Source organism: Oreochromis niloticus, linkage group LG7, assembly GCF_001858045.2.
Source record: "Oreochromis niloticus isolate F11D_XX linkage group LG7, O_niloticus_UMD_NMBU, whole genome shotgun sequence".
NCBI classification, from domain to species: domain Eukaryota; kingdom Metazoa; phylum Chordata; class Actinopteri; order Cichliformes; family Cichlidae; genus Oreochromis; species Oreochromis niloticus.
This window is the reverse complement of record NC_031972.2, coordinates 33,197,750-33,212,428: the sequence shown is the minus strand read 5'-3', so window position 1 is coordinate 33,212,428 and position 14,679 is coordinate 33,197,750. Positions and strand designations below refer to the sequence as shown.

General features: G+C 38.6%; 1 protein-coding gene across 4 annotated transcripts in view; it reads left to right on the top strand.

The window, feature by feature from the left end:
* The window catches only part of wdr7 (WD repeat domain 7), a 104,801-nt gene extending 98,024 nt beyond the window's left edge, over window positions 1-6,777 (top strand). For all 4 annotated transcript variants that reach the window (XM_025908777.1, XM_025908776.1, XM_005470497.4 and 1 more), the window contains 2 exons: window positions 364-468; window positions 2,950-6,777. In XM_025908777.1, coding sequence (XP_025764562.1) covers window positions 364-468; window positions 2,950-3,153 — 309 coding nt within the window. In that variant the 3' untranslated portion in view covers window positions 3,154-6,777. The remainder of the gene's footprint in view (window positions 1-363; window positions 469-2,949) is intronic.
* The last annotated feature ends 7,902 nt before the right edge of the window (window positions 6,778-14,679 follow it).

Below are 14,679 nucleotides of genomic sequence, written 5' to 3'. Positions count from 1 at the left end.
CACTTTCCCCTAATTTATTTTTGTGTTTTAAATGTTTAACCATTTAACCATTCAAACCATAGCACAGTTTGAATTAGACCACCTCATTTGTCTTCTGAGTAAAGTACTTGTGGTAAATGTTAAAGTTTAAATATTTTAACAGGCTGATTTCTGCATGTTGACACCATCAACACACAGTTTATGACTCCTGGAGTTTTAAAGGAAGTTTGCATAAGTTTTTCATTTAACAGTTACTAGTAGAAAGAGACGAGCATTGATGCTCTGCTTTTATGTTTTCCATCTATGGCATGTTTTTTATTCACTTTATTTTATTCTTCATTTGTTTTTAATGACTTTATTTTATCCCATATTGTTCTTCTGTAGAACATTCATGGTCACAAAGGTCCAATCACAGCGGTATCATTCGCCCCTGATGGCCGTTATCTGGCAACCTACTCAAACGCTGACAGCCATATCTCCTTCTGGCAGGTAAGACTCACCCATACAGACACATACAAACAGATTTACAAAGGTGAGTTTGTTTCTGATGTAATAAACATGGACTTGAGTTTGTGGTTTGACATGAACTTCCAGTATATTTAAAGCAGATTTAAAGCTTTATATGAAGGGCAACCTTTTCTGCACATTTCCTGCCTTGTCTTTTTATTCAAGCAAAAAAACGTTACACAAAACTAAAGAAGTAGATTCGATAAAATAGATAAAAGAAAGGATGTAGTTTATGCAGTGCAAGAAATTAGACTGACCCTTTTTTAAAAGCAAAAAACTGCAAAAAGTTTATTCTATGAGACAAGAGAATAACTTATTTCTAGATTAATATTTATATTATAAATCTGTATCAGGGGAAAAAACAATAACTAAGGATTTCTTTAGTATATATACAGTGGAATAAATGCTGAGCCCTCCTTTAGACTCCTCCCTGCAGGTATCTTAAGATTTACATGAAATCTGCCAAATGTAAAGATCTATCAGTTTGTCAGCATGCAAACAGCTTCAGATTTCACTTCTTTTTTCAGTTGTGCTTTCACTGTTAAAGACAAACCAGCGGTGGATTTGAACAAATAAAAAAAATACTGTCCAGTTGGGTGCTTTCAGTCATGATTGTTCTGTACAGCGGGTTAAAAACATAAAAAACTGGATTTAGATATTTTTATTTAAATGTTTGCTTTTAATTTCACTGTATCTACACAAACTAAAAACATAACTTGAAAATAAAAGTCTTAACATGTAAAGCATCTAAATAAACTATAACAAACTCAGATAACCGATCAGGCTCTTCTTATCTTCTTCCAGGAACTGTTATTTTGAATGAAAGGTCTTTACGACCTCTGACACAGATGTCTACACACACACACACACACACACACACACACACACGTTAATGGCATTACTGTAAGCATAAACCACTGTAAGCGCGCCGGCAAGACGGCTGCTGTGGTAATGAGCTGGCAGACGCTCTGTCGGGGGGTGTGTGTGTGTGAGAGGCAGTGTAGTCTTGGTTTCCACTCGCTGTGTATTTCCTACATAGATACACTCTGGGGTTAAACTCCAGGTTTTCCCTCTGAGACGTCTTCACAGGGTTCATCAGAAACTGATGATCATCAGATGTTCAATAACTAATTTTTCTTTGCAGTTATTGTCAAAATGAGGGAGGAGATATCATTTCAGCTCTCAGTAGAAAGAGAAGGCAGTGTTTCCCATACAGACTTCACATGAGCGCATGAGCGGGACGTTCAGGTTTATTAATGGCTGTCTGAGAATTGCACCATTCCCTTGCTTTTATTTTGAAAATTCAGGCAATGCTGACCAGCTAGCCCAGCTTTTCCTGCCTCATGTTTTATCAGTTACCTGCTGCTCCATAATCTTTCTTTAAATTGTATTTAACCAGAAAGTGATGCTTGAATAATACGCAGAAAACCAAGACTATGACACAAAAGGCTCAGAGAAATAGTTATAAAGTGGGTTTTCATTTTCCAGAAATGAAACTGTGAGATCAAAAATCTCTTGTAAAAGAGTACCCATGGATGAAGATGGACCAATCCAGTCTACTGTGGATGGCTTTGTAAACTGCAAAAGTTGCAGAAATGTCATTAATGATTCCATCTCACCAATAGCTGCATTTGCACTTACGTTAAAAAAAAAGATGACTTACTACCCAGTGGTTTTACTGATCTGGCCCATCTGAGATCAACTTGGGGTGGTATGCATGTTCCCCAGGAACTAAAATTAGTTTAACATACCTGACCTGCTCCAATACAGAAATGCATCCAAACTCCATACAGCCAAACTTCAAGCCTCCCAGGTTGGCTGAGCAATAAACTGGTTAAAATCCTCCAGGTTGCTAGTGACCTGTTTAGTGTTTGGGAAGTGCAAGTATCTCAGTGATTCTCCCTGTTTTAGTCCACCAACTTTACTTTATCCATGAATACGTGCTGGCATCGGCAGTCAAGGACAATGAACAAGCTGGTTCTCAAACTGTACAATAAGAAACCCCAACCTGAAGATCAAGATGAGGAACAAAAGATCTACTACAGGCCAGAATAAGTCATTCGATTTTATGCACATAGAGTAGGTGGTTACAGTTATGTTTACTAATACCCCTTCATATGAAATATTCAACCGTTTGTCCTAAAAGAAGAACTAATGGTGTATTGGCACTAAATGCAAAAAGTTCACAAAGTTTATCTACTGAGGCGACTTGATACAATTTCAGTGCCACAAATAAATGAGACATAGGCACCTTTGTATATACCAAAAGAAACTCCTTTGTTGTATCCAAGAAACTTGAATTGAAAGCAGCTTCTAGTTTATAAAACTCTGCTTGTTTAGCACATTGCTAAAAATGAAACCTAACCTTAAATTGGTCACCTATGAACACCTGGCAAATGTTAAGAGGTTTTGATTGATAGATAAGGTGGATGTGTGGCTTTATGTGTTGTTGGTCCTCCTCAGATGAACACCAGTCTGCTGGGCAGCATCGGAATGCTGAACTCTGCTCCTCAGCTTCGCTGCATCAAAACGTACCAGGTTCCTCCGGTCCAGCCGGCCTCCCCAGGCTCCCAGAACCACCTGAAGCTTGCCCGTCTCATCTGGACCTCTAACCGCAATGTCATCCTGATGGCCCATGATGGCAAGGAGCATCGCTTCATGGTCTAAATCCAAGCTGTATTTACTACTGACAGACCTGGGCCTGGTAGGAGGTTTTTACTTTGAAGCAGACTCTAGAAAGCTGCACTCTGGATTTATTTGGTGGTTATTTTGGTATTTGCAGTTCAGATGATATTTTAGAGGCCAAGTCTTAGAGTTAAGAGATTTGAAGTATGATCAAAACTAATAGTTAAGGTAAAAATCTGAAGGAATGATAAAAGCCCAGCTCAGGCCCAGGTTTGGACCAGATTCATGTTCTCATTTTATCTCCTGCAGTAATCATTGTAAGGAAAGTGACTGTGTGATATCTTTATAGGCCGTGATAGAAGGCTTGTTTACATGATTTGCATTGATGTATTTTTAATAATTTACACTTTGCCATTCCTTATTTATTTGCCGTTGATGCTGGATGTCACAGACCCTCCAAACCTTTGCTGTTCATTTAAGTCTCCTTTTTCATTTTTTTTATTTTATTTCAGTTCCAGTAATTGGATCACTTGATTATTAATGTTTTCTATGTATGGCAGGTATTTACTTTGGTGATTAAACTTTGATTGAAATGTGTATTTTGGGGCGTAGAAAATGGTGAAAGGAATTAGTGTGGCCTCTGGCCTTAGGTACGCTCCGACCTCTGTAAGACCAGTACATGCACTTCACCTTTCAAGCTGCACAAATGTGCGTGTGCGTGTGTGTGAGTATTTTTGTGACACCTTGGAAGCTTTTGAAACCTCTCTGGCTTCACACAGAAGTGTTTGTGTGTGTGTGTCTGCACCCAAGTGTATTTTCACTGTTAAACACACATTCTCACTTCAGACTGCTCGTCCTGAAAGTCCCATTAAAGCTTTGGGGGTTGGAGGTGTAGCTGCTCTTACTGCAGATATGTAAAAGGAGACAAATTAATGCTATTTTGGTGCCCTTTAAATTTACATTAAGTTAGATACATCATCAGTGGTTACCAGTAATGGGTTGTTGTAGTTTTTTGTTTGTTTTTTTAATGGCAAAGCTCAGTTTAGTTTTAGGTCATTTTTAAGAAAAAAAAAATCATATTTCTTGTGTTTGTTAATGTCACTTGTCGCATGACCTTTTACCCCTCGTTTTGTATGTCAACTGGTTCTTAGCTGGCTGATCCTCAACCTTCAGCACCTTCATAAAGCAAAATATTCACTCTTTGGTCTAAAATATCTAATGAAATTCTTCTATTTCCTCCTCTTCATATTATGGTTGATCATTCCATTCTCCTCCACGAGGTTTCAGAGGACATTTATGAGTATTTAAGAAAGGGAAAAGCTCTCCTGGAAGTTTATAATTTAAAGTAAACAATTTGAGTTTTTTTTTTTTTCTTTAACCAGATTCTGTGCTTCTACGCAAATGATGTTGCTTTAATTCCGACTGTTATACCTTTCTTCTTCTGACAATTTTGAATAATCCACCTCCCATCTGACTATTTGAAAGTGTACCCTGTTTGTTGTATCACCAAAGTAGACAAACTATTTTGTTCCACTTGAAATAATCAAACTACAAAGTTAAATAGATTAGTAGGTACCGGTCACCATCATCGCAAAGCTCAGTTTACTAACCATTTTATATGTTGATAGCATGAAATTGGCCATTATTCGTCTTTTGTGTGGCTTCCTTTTGTTAATCTATGCCTTATAATTAAATAACTGAGCCTTTTTGATGTGGAAATTTGGCTTTTTGTCTTGGAAAGAAAACAAGCCAAGCGGCTAAGCAAAATGTAGACATTTTGATTTAAACTGCCAAATGAACCACAACCATTTTTTATTCTTCCAGTGAAATCATTCCTATCACTTCCACAAAGTTTCTCTGGACTTTGTTTCTCTTTTCAAAGGCTAAAAATTCTGGAGGTTTATACATTTAAAACAAATGTTTTAAAAAGCTCATGTTTTTTTCCACTGGATTGTTTCTTTGCAGAGGACAACACTGTATATTTGACAGTTGTACGTGAAATCATCGTCCTCTTCTTGCAATTCACATCTGACTTTTGAAATATATCTATGACTATAAATTTGTCCATATTCAGCCAACATATCCTCAGAGCCATTGCGCAATGTATGTAGGCTGTTCATGTTGTACAGTGAGCTGAGCATCTGTCCTGTTTTGTAAGTATTGTGGCTAATTTGGCGAATTTCCACTTTTCCACTCCACAATTTCCCGTCCATTTTCAAGCCTCTGCCAGCAGTTTTGTTTTTTTTAAACCATGAATCACTTCTTTTGGAAAATGTGCTTTTCCTATTGGTTAACAAGAAGGACCAAATTTATTTAGGATTAGATAAAAGAGCCAAAATGGAAAAGTCGTCTTATGACACTAAAAATACATGATGCAGTGGTATATTCATATTTTAAATGCTGCTATCATTCTGGATTTACATTGTTTGCCCCAAGTCAAGTACAACCATCACCTCTTAGGAGGAAGGTGACTAAATTTAACAATAGCAAACTAGCAGAAGTTGCACATACTGATTTTGCCATTCTGCAGGGGGATAAACAAACTCTACGGTGTTGGTGCATGATTACGTCGATGTTAGGGGTGCTTAGAGATGCAACAAAGGACCTTTCCAACGGCATAATTTTACATCAGAGTTTTTGAGCTCTATTCTTTGTGGTTGATGTCACATTTTTGCACAATATTACTTTAAAAAAAATTAACTGTTTTAGTACTCAGTTTTATTCAGAAAGTGAATTCTATCTATATATAAATATATATGCAAATATATTTATAGTGTTTTCTGTCAGTTGTACTGAGCTTAGATTTTTGTGACTCTTGCAAAATGCTCAAACTTGCTTTCCTTCTATTTTCTCCACTCGTCATTCTCCTCTCTCCATCTCCTGTCAGTTTCATTAGTGCAGTCAGAAAGCTTCTAACACCGATACACACCTGTAAACCCGGGCGTGTCAAAGCTTTTCACAAGTTCCTCCAGCATTTCATCAGACTGCTTCTTTTTGAAAACACGCACACACAAACAGTCCACCAGGTCCTGACAGCTTTGAGATCTTAATCTTTCGTTTTCTCCGGCACACTTAACAGTTTGAAAAAATATGTTTTTGGCAGCCTCTCGAGGGAGGAAGGGTGAGGAAAAATGAAGGAGGCAGAGAGGAAGAGCTGAGGAGTAAATAACAAGTGAGGAAGATCAGGTCATCCAGCCAGAAAAAGAGGTTCTGCTGTGAAGGTAGTGAACCAAAATGGTTAGAACCTTCTGGGGATTTTTCCTTTTTAAACACATGAGGTACATTTGCTGGAAATATTCAAACTGGAGATGGTAAAACTCATCTTTACCCAGCTGTTTACAACAAAGTGAAGCAGTCTTGTTACTTTAATATAGAAATTCTCCCATTTTCTGCTTACATTTTCTTCTTCTTGTACAGCCGAATACCTGCTTACTTGCAGTCTACACTAAACAAAATCGGTGTTTCTTACTCATTTTAGTTTGGTTTTATTTATTGTTTACAGGCACCTCCGTCTACATATTTAAGAGTGTGTGATGTATTGCATGTATGAGCTTAACGTGATGTAACAGAGCAGGTTGATTCTACTGTGCATCCTATAAATGTGCTGTGTAAAACTGTGTTGTCATCATGTCCAATAAAGATGAAAATGTGACTGTGGTTGTCAAATATTGATGCAACTGTTTTATTCTCTACACTCTGATCTTTCTTTCCAAATGATCACGGCAACTTTTATTAACCAAAAACTCCTGACATGTTATTAGGGAAAGCCCTAATGATGGAGTCATGCATAGTCTTTCACGTATACTTGTCAGGGTCGGGGACTGGAGTCTACAGGTTTGCTTGCGTTTCTGTTCATATTACCACACACCTCTGATTAAAAAAAACTTTAAAAATTACTGTATTTTATATTTCTCTCTATCTGTTCCGTCGAAAAACTTGATTATTAAATTATTTCTAATTTTACTGCTGGGTTATTCCATATGAAGTGAAACCTGAACATAAATTTCGTCAGAATCACCGGATATACAGTACTGTACGAAAGTCTTGAAGTAGGCCTCATTTCTTTATATTTTGCTTTCAAGAAGCAATTTTTAAAGTGGTCTTCAGCAATAAAGTCTGGAGGCTTTTCTTTTGGGCATTGCTATCATCTTCACTCATTTTCAGTTGAGTCCTTGTATCTGAACCATTTTCAGAGAAATGTCTGTTTTTAGTTGTTTGTCCAGCCACTAATCATTGACCTATGAATCATATTCAAGTATACAAAGTTGCCCAACTGGAGGGATAAACCAATGTTGTGTCTAACAGACAACTTGGCAAATAATCAATTTCCAATTGTACCTTTAGACACTTTGTTACTAGCAGCCTGTCAGTAAAACACATCATTTGTACAAATGATAACAGCTTGAGAAGCATAAAATTGTATTTTTGCACCATTAAGGTGATTCTCAAAAAGCTATTAGCCAAAAACTTGACGTGTCTGGACAAGTGAAGGATGAGAGGAATGGCAAACCCCCCCCCCCTAAAGATCTACCTACAGCAATTGTCTATGTCATTGTTTGGAGCAACATTTCAGCCAGTGTTGTTAGGGAATTTATCAAAACCTGATGGAATTACAAATGTGGAAAAGTACTATCTGATTTCTATGAACCGTGATAGCCACTCCTAAGCATCTGATTGACAGCATGTTTATTTATCAGCTTCATTTATCAAACACACTGCTAATGCAGTAAAAGGATAGAACCCCCCCAACAATGTTATCATGGATTGGCCTCCCCAGAGCCCAGATCTCACCACTATTGAAGAAGAATGGGATCATGTTGATCATCATCTACTAAAGGAATTATTAACTTTTGCACACCAACTCCTCTAACTCCTAACTCCTCTGCATCACCCTTGTTGCCCAAGGTGGTCAGTAAGAGTATTTATTTACTAAAATAATAAATCACAGACTCTTAATCTCTTTTCTTTGGCATACTTAACAGTTTGAGAAAATATGTATTTGGCAGCCTCTCAAGGGAATACAGCTAATGCTAGCTGTATTTCCACAAACACATGGATGGCAACTGATCTCAGATCTGTGACAGTAGAGCCAGGAGCAGCTTGTCTAGCATATTTTCCTTCCCTCAGTTTCCCATCAAAGACCAGAGGTTTATCCACAATACACAACCAGAGGAAGCTGCTGCCCTCTCAGCTTATGCAGCTCCACCATTAGTTTATGGGACATAGACACAAGCAGAGTTAAGCCTGCTTCAAGAGACAATAACCAGTTGCAGCCACAAGATGGCAGCAATTTACAGGATGGATGAACAAACACTGATTTCAAAGTGAAAATGTATAGCCGGAAGATGCAGAATATTTGCTTTACAGTAATCAACACATATGGGATCGTGGTCAGCTAGCTTTAACTTAGCTAGGCTACATATCTGCTACTTGTGGGGTTTTCTAAGGTTAGGCAGAGTCTCTTTAACTTAATGTAATATGTGTGTATATATATAAAAAAAAACACCCAGCTTGCCCCTACGGGCGGTTTATCCTTCAAGCTCGGGTCCTCTACCAGAGGCCTGGGAGCTTGAGGGTCCTGCGCAGTATCTTAGCTGTTCCCAGGACTGCGCTCTTCTGGACAGAGATCTCCGATGTTGTTCCCGGGATCTGCTGGAGCCACTCGCCTAGCTTGGGAGTCACCGCACATAGTGCTCCGATTACCACGGGGACCACCGTTACCTTCACCCTCCACATCCTCTCGAGCTCTTCTCTGAGCCCTTGGTATTTCTCCAGCTTCTCGTGTTCCTTCTTCCTGATATTGCTGTCATTCGGAACCGCTACATCGATCACTACGGCCGTCTTCTCCTGTTTGTCTACCACCACTATGTCCGGTTGGTTAGCCACCACCATTTTGTCCGTCTGTATCTGGAAGTCCCACAGGATCTTAGCTCGGTCATTCTCCATCACCCTTGGGGGCATCTCCCATTTTGACCTCGGGACTTCCAGGTTATACTCGGTACAGATGTTCCTGTACACTATGCCGGCCACTTGGTTATGGCGCTCCATGTATGCCTTGCCTGCTAGCATCTTGCACCCTGCTGTTATGTGCTGGATTGTCTCAGGGGCATCTTTACACAGCCTGCACCTGGGGTCTTGCCTGGTGTGATAGACCCCAGCCTCTATGGATCTTGTACTCAGAGCTTGTTCTTGTGCTGCCATGATTAGTGCCTCTGTGCTGTCTTTCAGTCCAGCTTTGTCCAGCCATATAATTTATATATATATATATATATATATATATATATATAAATTAACATTCATCTTTGCATTAAAGATACTGAAATATTTATGCACCTTATCTCTTTCTGTCATTAAACAAATTTATTTAATGAGGAGGTTAACACACATACACACACCATGATGAGCTCAGGGAAGACCTGCCTAACAAGTTTCTGATCACAGAGAAGCAGATCAATCTCCCTCTGATCTCTGCCAGTTTCTGTTTCCATCTTTTGGACTTCCAAACTCTTTTTTTCATCTCATCTACACTAAAAACATGAAGTCTGTTCATAATTTAAACGTGAAAAATGATTAATGTTGAAGTTCTGCTTGTAAAAGTTAAGCGTGTGCTCAATAATTCACTTTTAACTATTAAAAATGAACAGGGAGACAGTAAAAACTGAAATGAAATGAGCTTTCTCTCTTTTACCTTTGTTCCATTGTTGCTTTAAACACTTTTAAGTGTTTTTGCAGAAAATGCTAATTAAATCTTAAATCTTTCTTTAAGGGATTTGGGCAAAATGTCAAATAACCACTTACAAGGTAAATGGTTATATGCTTTTAAGGAATTGGTTGTTTTGTTTGGTTTATTTAGCTGAAATATTTCAACCTGGAAAATAATTATAAAGGAGGATCACTGATTTGATGTTTTTATTGTATAAAGTTAGGAACTTGTAGTTCTTTACATGGGTCAATAACACCACATAGAGCTAGAACCACTATGAAACATTTAGAAATGCTACACAGAGATATACAACCACCACAAAGGCACCCAGAAGCACCACAGAGACTTGAGACCCCAAAAAGAAATTCAGAAACCCCACTCAGAATGATTATTTAGACATTTAGAACCACCACAAAGACTCAAGGTTAGGTTATATGCGATAGTCCAAAAGTAGAGCCTCACGGACTAAGATATTAAAATATTCTGTATAAAAGATGGACATCCTGCCTGTGTGTTTCTCCCTCTGCTCATTTCTCAGGCTATAGATCAAACCTCCAGGTGGCGTTGACCTTTGACCTTGAGTCCTTCATCAGAAACCTGACCATTTATCACAGACCGTCTTTCTTTGCTCCTCCTTCCCTGGTTTCTCACTCCAACTGTCTGATCAGTTTCTTACTGAACACAATGTATTGATGGTATTGATCAGGAGCTGTAATTGTAAGATCCAGCTTCAGGACATGGACTTCAGGATTTTCTGGCAGAGAGCAGAATTCATGGTTCCAGGTCCTGAAGCAGCAAAGTAGCCCCAGAACATCACACTACCAGGACCATGTTTGACTGTTGATACTGTGTTCTTTTAATTACATTTTAAGTTCAAAGTCAATTAGTTTAATCCCAGATGTAATTGGACACAAATCTTCCCAAAAAGTTCTCCCTTTGCTTCATCAGCCCACAGAATACCTGAACACACGACCTCTGGGTGTGTCCTGTGGTCTGAGGCAGTGGAATACTGGATCTTTTTTGGGTTATGGGATGTGGCCTCCTGGTGCTTTGTGTGGATGCTAAATCTGATGAAGTTTTAAATTTGCATTTCTGAGGTTAAAAACACTCTGCTATTCATTTATGCTGCAGTCATGGCTGTCATACATTCAATTTTAGGTTAATCTCAAATTCAGGAACATAATGAGTGTGTTTTAATGCTCATTTGGCTACTTTAGGGTTAGAACTAATTAAAAGGTTTGGGTTGGAGTGAGCTGGTTGACAGCAGAGAGGGTAACTTGAGAAAAGTTGATCAGTTAAGAAGGAAGAAGTTCATTCAGGAGCTGTTCATGTCCTTGAGCGACCCATCTTTCTACTCATCTATTCCTTTTTTGTTGCATTCGACCAATACTTGGGAAAAAGTCCTACTGTCCACTTACTTTCCTTTTTGTCCAGAACCCTCCTTGAGGGATCATGATGGAAGAAAATGTACGAAGAGCAGCAGGAGGTTCAGTTTCTTTGGTCTCAGATTTTTTCATTGATCTGCTGGGGTGAGGCAGCCGACCAAAACTCTTCATCTTCATACCCTCTAATACTCCCTCTCCTCCGCCTCTTTTCCTCCTTTTCCTTTGTTCCACCCCTCTGAAGAAAACTTATCCTCTTATTAAATATAATCACAAAGTCAAAAACAAATCTGAATATTCTCCCCATCTGTCGTCTTATCTCCTTAGTTTTTTTTAAGTTGTTGTGGATATGAAAGTTTTGTCAAGATCAGAAAAAAAAAAATCATGTATTTACCCATTATTGATGTTCCCAAAAGTTTCTGTGATTTCACTGTGAGTGAGTATCTTTTTTTTTCTCTCAAGATAAAAAGATTATCAAAAGATCTGCGGTGGGGTTGAATCGATACGATCTCACAGCTGGATGGGAGAGCGTTTGAGGGGAAAAATACAGAAAAAAACTCTTCATCTGCAAGTGGTTTGCAGGGACCCGACTGCTTGATTTAGCCCAGATACAAATACACTATCACTGCAGGTTTTTTTTTAAAAGAAAAAAGTTTTCAAAGTCGTTTTTTAATTTGAGGAACTTCATAGTTTTGTAAGATGAAGCCCAGCAGCAGCTTTCATTGCCTCACAGCTTTTAGTTTCATTAAAAATGTGGAAGTAAAACACAATTCAAACACCTGTACTGCTGATGGATTTGAAACCTGAACTCATCAGTGCAGCACTTTGCAGATTTCAGTGAGTCTTTAAGATTACAAACAAGTATCAAACTTCAAGTATCTCAAGTAAAAGTACTTCTTATGCAGAATCCTAAACAATTGCTGATTCATTAATATTGCAGCCAGAGATTACTTTATTGACTTATATACTACTGGGTAACTGTAACCATAATAATAAAGTAATATTTACTAGATTTATGTTTTTAAATCTCCAAAAATAATAAAATATATGCAATGCAAAGTGCAATATTATGACGAAGAAGAAAGAGAGGCACAGCTCAGGTTTGGAGATAAAGTTAGAGAAATGAGGCTGAGATGATCTGAATGTGCAGAGGAGGGACAGTGGATATACTGGACAAAGGATGCTGATGATGGAGCTTTGAGAAAGAAGGAAGAGAGGAGCACTGCAGAGAAGATGAAGGAGGACATGAAGAGGTGAAGGTTATTGTGATAGAGGAGGATAATCCGCTGTGGCGACCCTGAAAGGAGCAGCCAAAAGAAAAAGTAAGTAAAATTGTATTTATATAGCACCTTTAAAGACAAGGGTCACAAAGTGCTTCACAACAAATGTAAATGTAATTCTTAAAAGATGAGTTTGTAGATGTTTCTTGAAAGAGACCACTGAGTCCACAGATTTCAGAGAGAGAGAGTCTGGGGGGCCACTGTGTCTCCTTTAGTTTTGAGCCTAGGACCTAAGACCTGAGGGACGTGCTGGGGAGATATGACTGTTAAAGTTCACTGATGTAAGCTGGTGCTTGTCCAAGAGGAGCTCTAAAAGTCAGAACCAGATTTTTTAAACGGACTCTGAATTCAGTGTGGATCCAGTGCTGCTGGGTCAGCGTCAGTGTGACATGAGAGGGTTTAGAGGACTCGGTCAGAAGCCTCGCAGCAGCGTTCTGAACACCCTGCACATATTCAAGGGAGCTTTGCTCAGATAAGTGAACAAGGAATTACAAACATGAAAACTCTAAGCACCTATTCATGATCTGCAGCTTAGAAACAAGAATAAAGCAGCTTAAAAAGAAAAGTACAAGTACAATTTAAGAGTACTTGTGGAGTACTTGTTTAAGAGTCACCACTGCTCATATCTATGCTGTCTCCCAGTGGTGTTGGGCATTATAAGATTAGTTCAGTATGAAGGCTGTTTGCTGTCTCACTGTCTCCTGCTTCGAGGATCTCGTGTTTTTATCTCTCTTTATTTTTAAATACACACAATTGCTCAAAAACTATTCACGTGTATTTGAATAAGCATGTGCAGTAACCTGGAATGCTTGTTTTTGAGTTAAATTGGAAATGCAAACACTATGTGGTGCTAACTGTACTCGAGTTTCCTAAGTAGGGAGTATTTTCATAAGAGCAATTACAAAGACTCTTTAGAGCTTTATCATGCACTGATGATTATTTCATTTATACTGTGGTTAAACTTTGATTTCTGTGGACATGGGCCAAGGTTTCCAGCGTTTGTGCAGCCAAGTGCAGCATAAAAATGTAACAGGTCACCATGACCAGGACTCCTGCAACGATTCATGTCTAACAGTCAGTGCGGTGGTTTGGGGTTACAGTTAAAACGCTGTGTACAGGTACTCATAGGGTATTTATAGCAAGACTTTGAGTTTATTGTTTTAAATATGTTTCTTACAGTTTTTTATATATATATTTGAACATTAGCTACATTATTTTATAATAGATCAAAATATTACATTTCATGATGTGGGCCTTTAGGAACAACGGATCGGTGTGATCAGGTTAACCAGCCCTGCCAATAATGCGTATGACTCTTTCTGAATTTCACAAATTTCTTTCTGAATTTCTTGTTGATTAAAAGGTCGATCTTTGAGGAAACCCAAACACTGTGGGGAGTTTGTGTTCTGGTCGACTGGTTGTCATCATCAGTGCCATGCTGCAACCAGCTGAAGCTGACCGAGTCTTTCAGCCTTGCATCTATGAGAGCACCATCTCTGAGCGATTGTTCCTGGTGGAGATCTGACTGGATGGAGATTCTCCAATCCAAATTTGGGGAGAATCTCCTGCAGCTGTTTTTAGCCACCCACACACACTTTCCAGGACCTTCCTTGGCCAGCATTTAGTCCTGATAGGCCTCCTATCGAACATGGACGTGCTCGCTCGATGTGTTAATCAGAGGCATCTAGGGAGAGGAACTCCTCAACAACAGATCTGGACACAGGCAGGTGATTATTTCCATCATGTTCAGAGGAGGCCAAGCCTCATATTAAACATAGCGTTGGTCTATAAAATCTATTTAACCCTCGTGTGTAACCTTTACTTTATACGTAACTGCCAGTGCCTTTCAAATTTCTCCTCTAATTTAATCTGTGTGCTGTTACCCTTCAGCTTGTGCTTACCAAAAATCATACTTGGCTTTCTTGATACTGAGAGATGATCTTCTAAATTAATCCTTAAACAACACACTGCAGAATAGTCCAACTCTAAATCCATGCCATTTTAAATAAAATGCACATAAAATTTGATGCAGGTCAAGTTGAAATAATAATGTTTTTTGTTTCTGATTGTCGAGACTTGGAAATTCTGATTGCACGGGGTTTGGATTTGGGTTGGGGTCATTACGGGTAATAATTTAGACCTCTCAGAGTTCATTTTACGCCTCTTCTCGTACTCGATTACAGTTCAGCGTTTTGATTTCAGG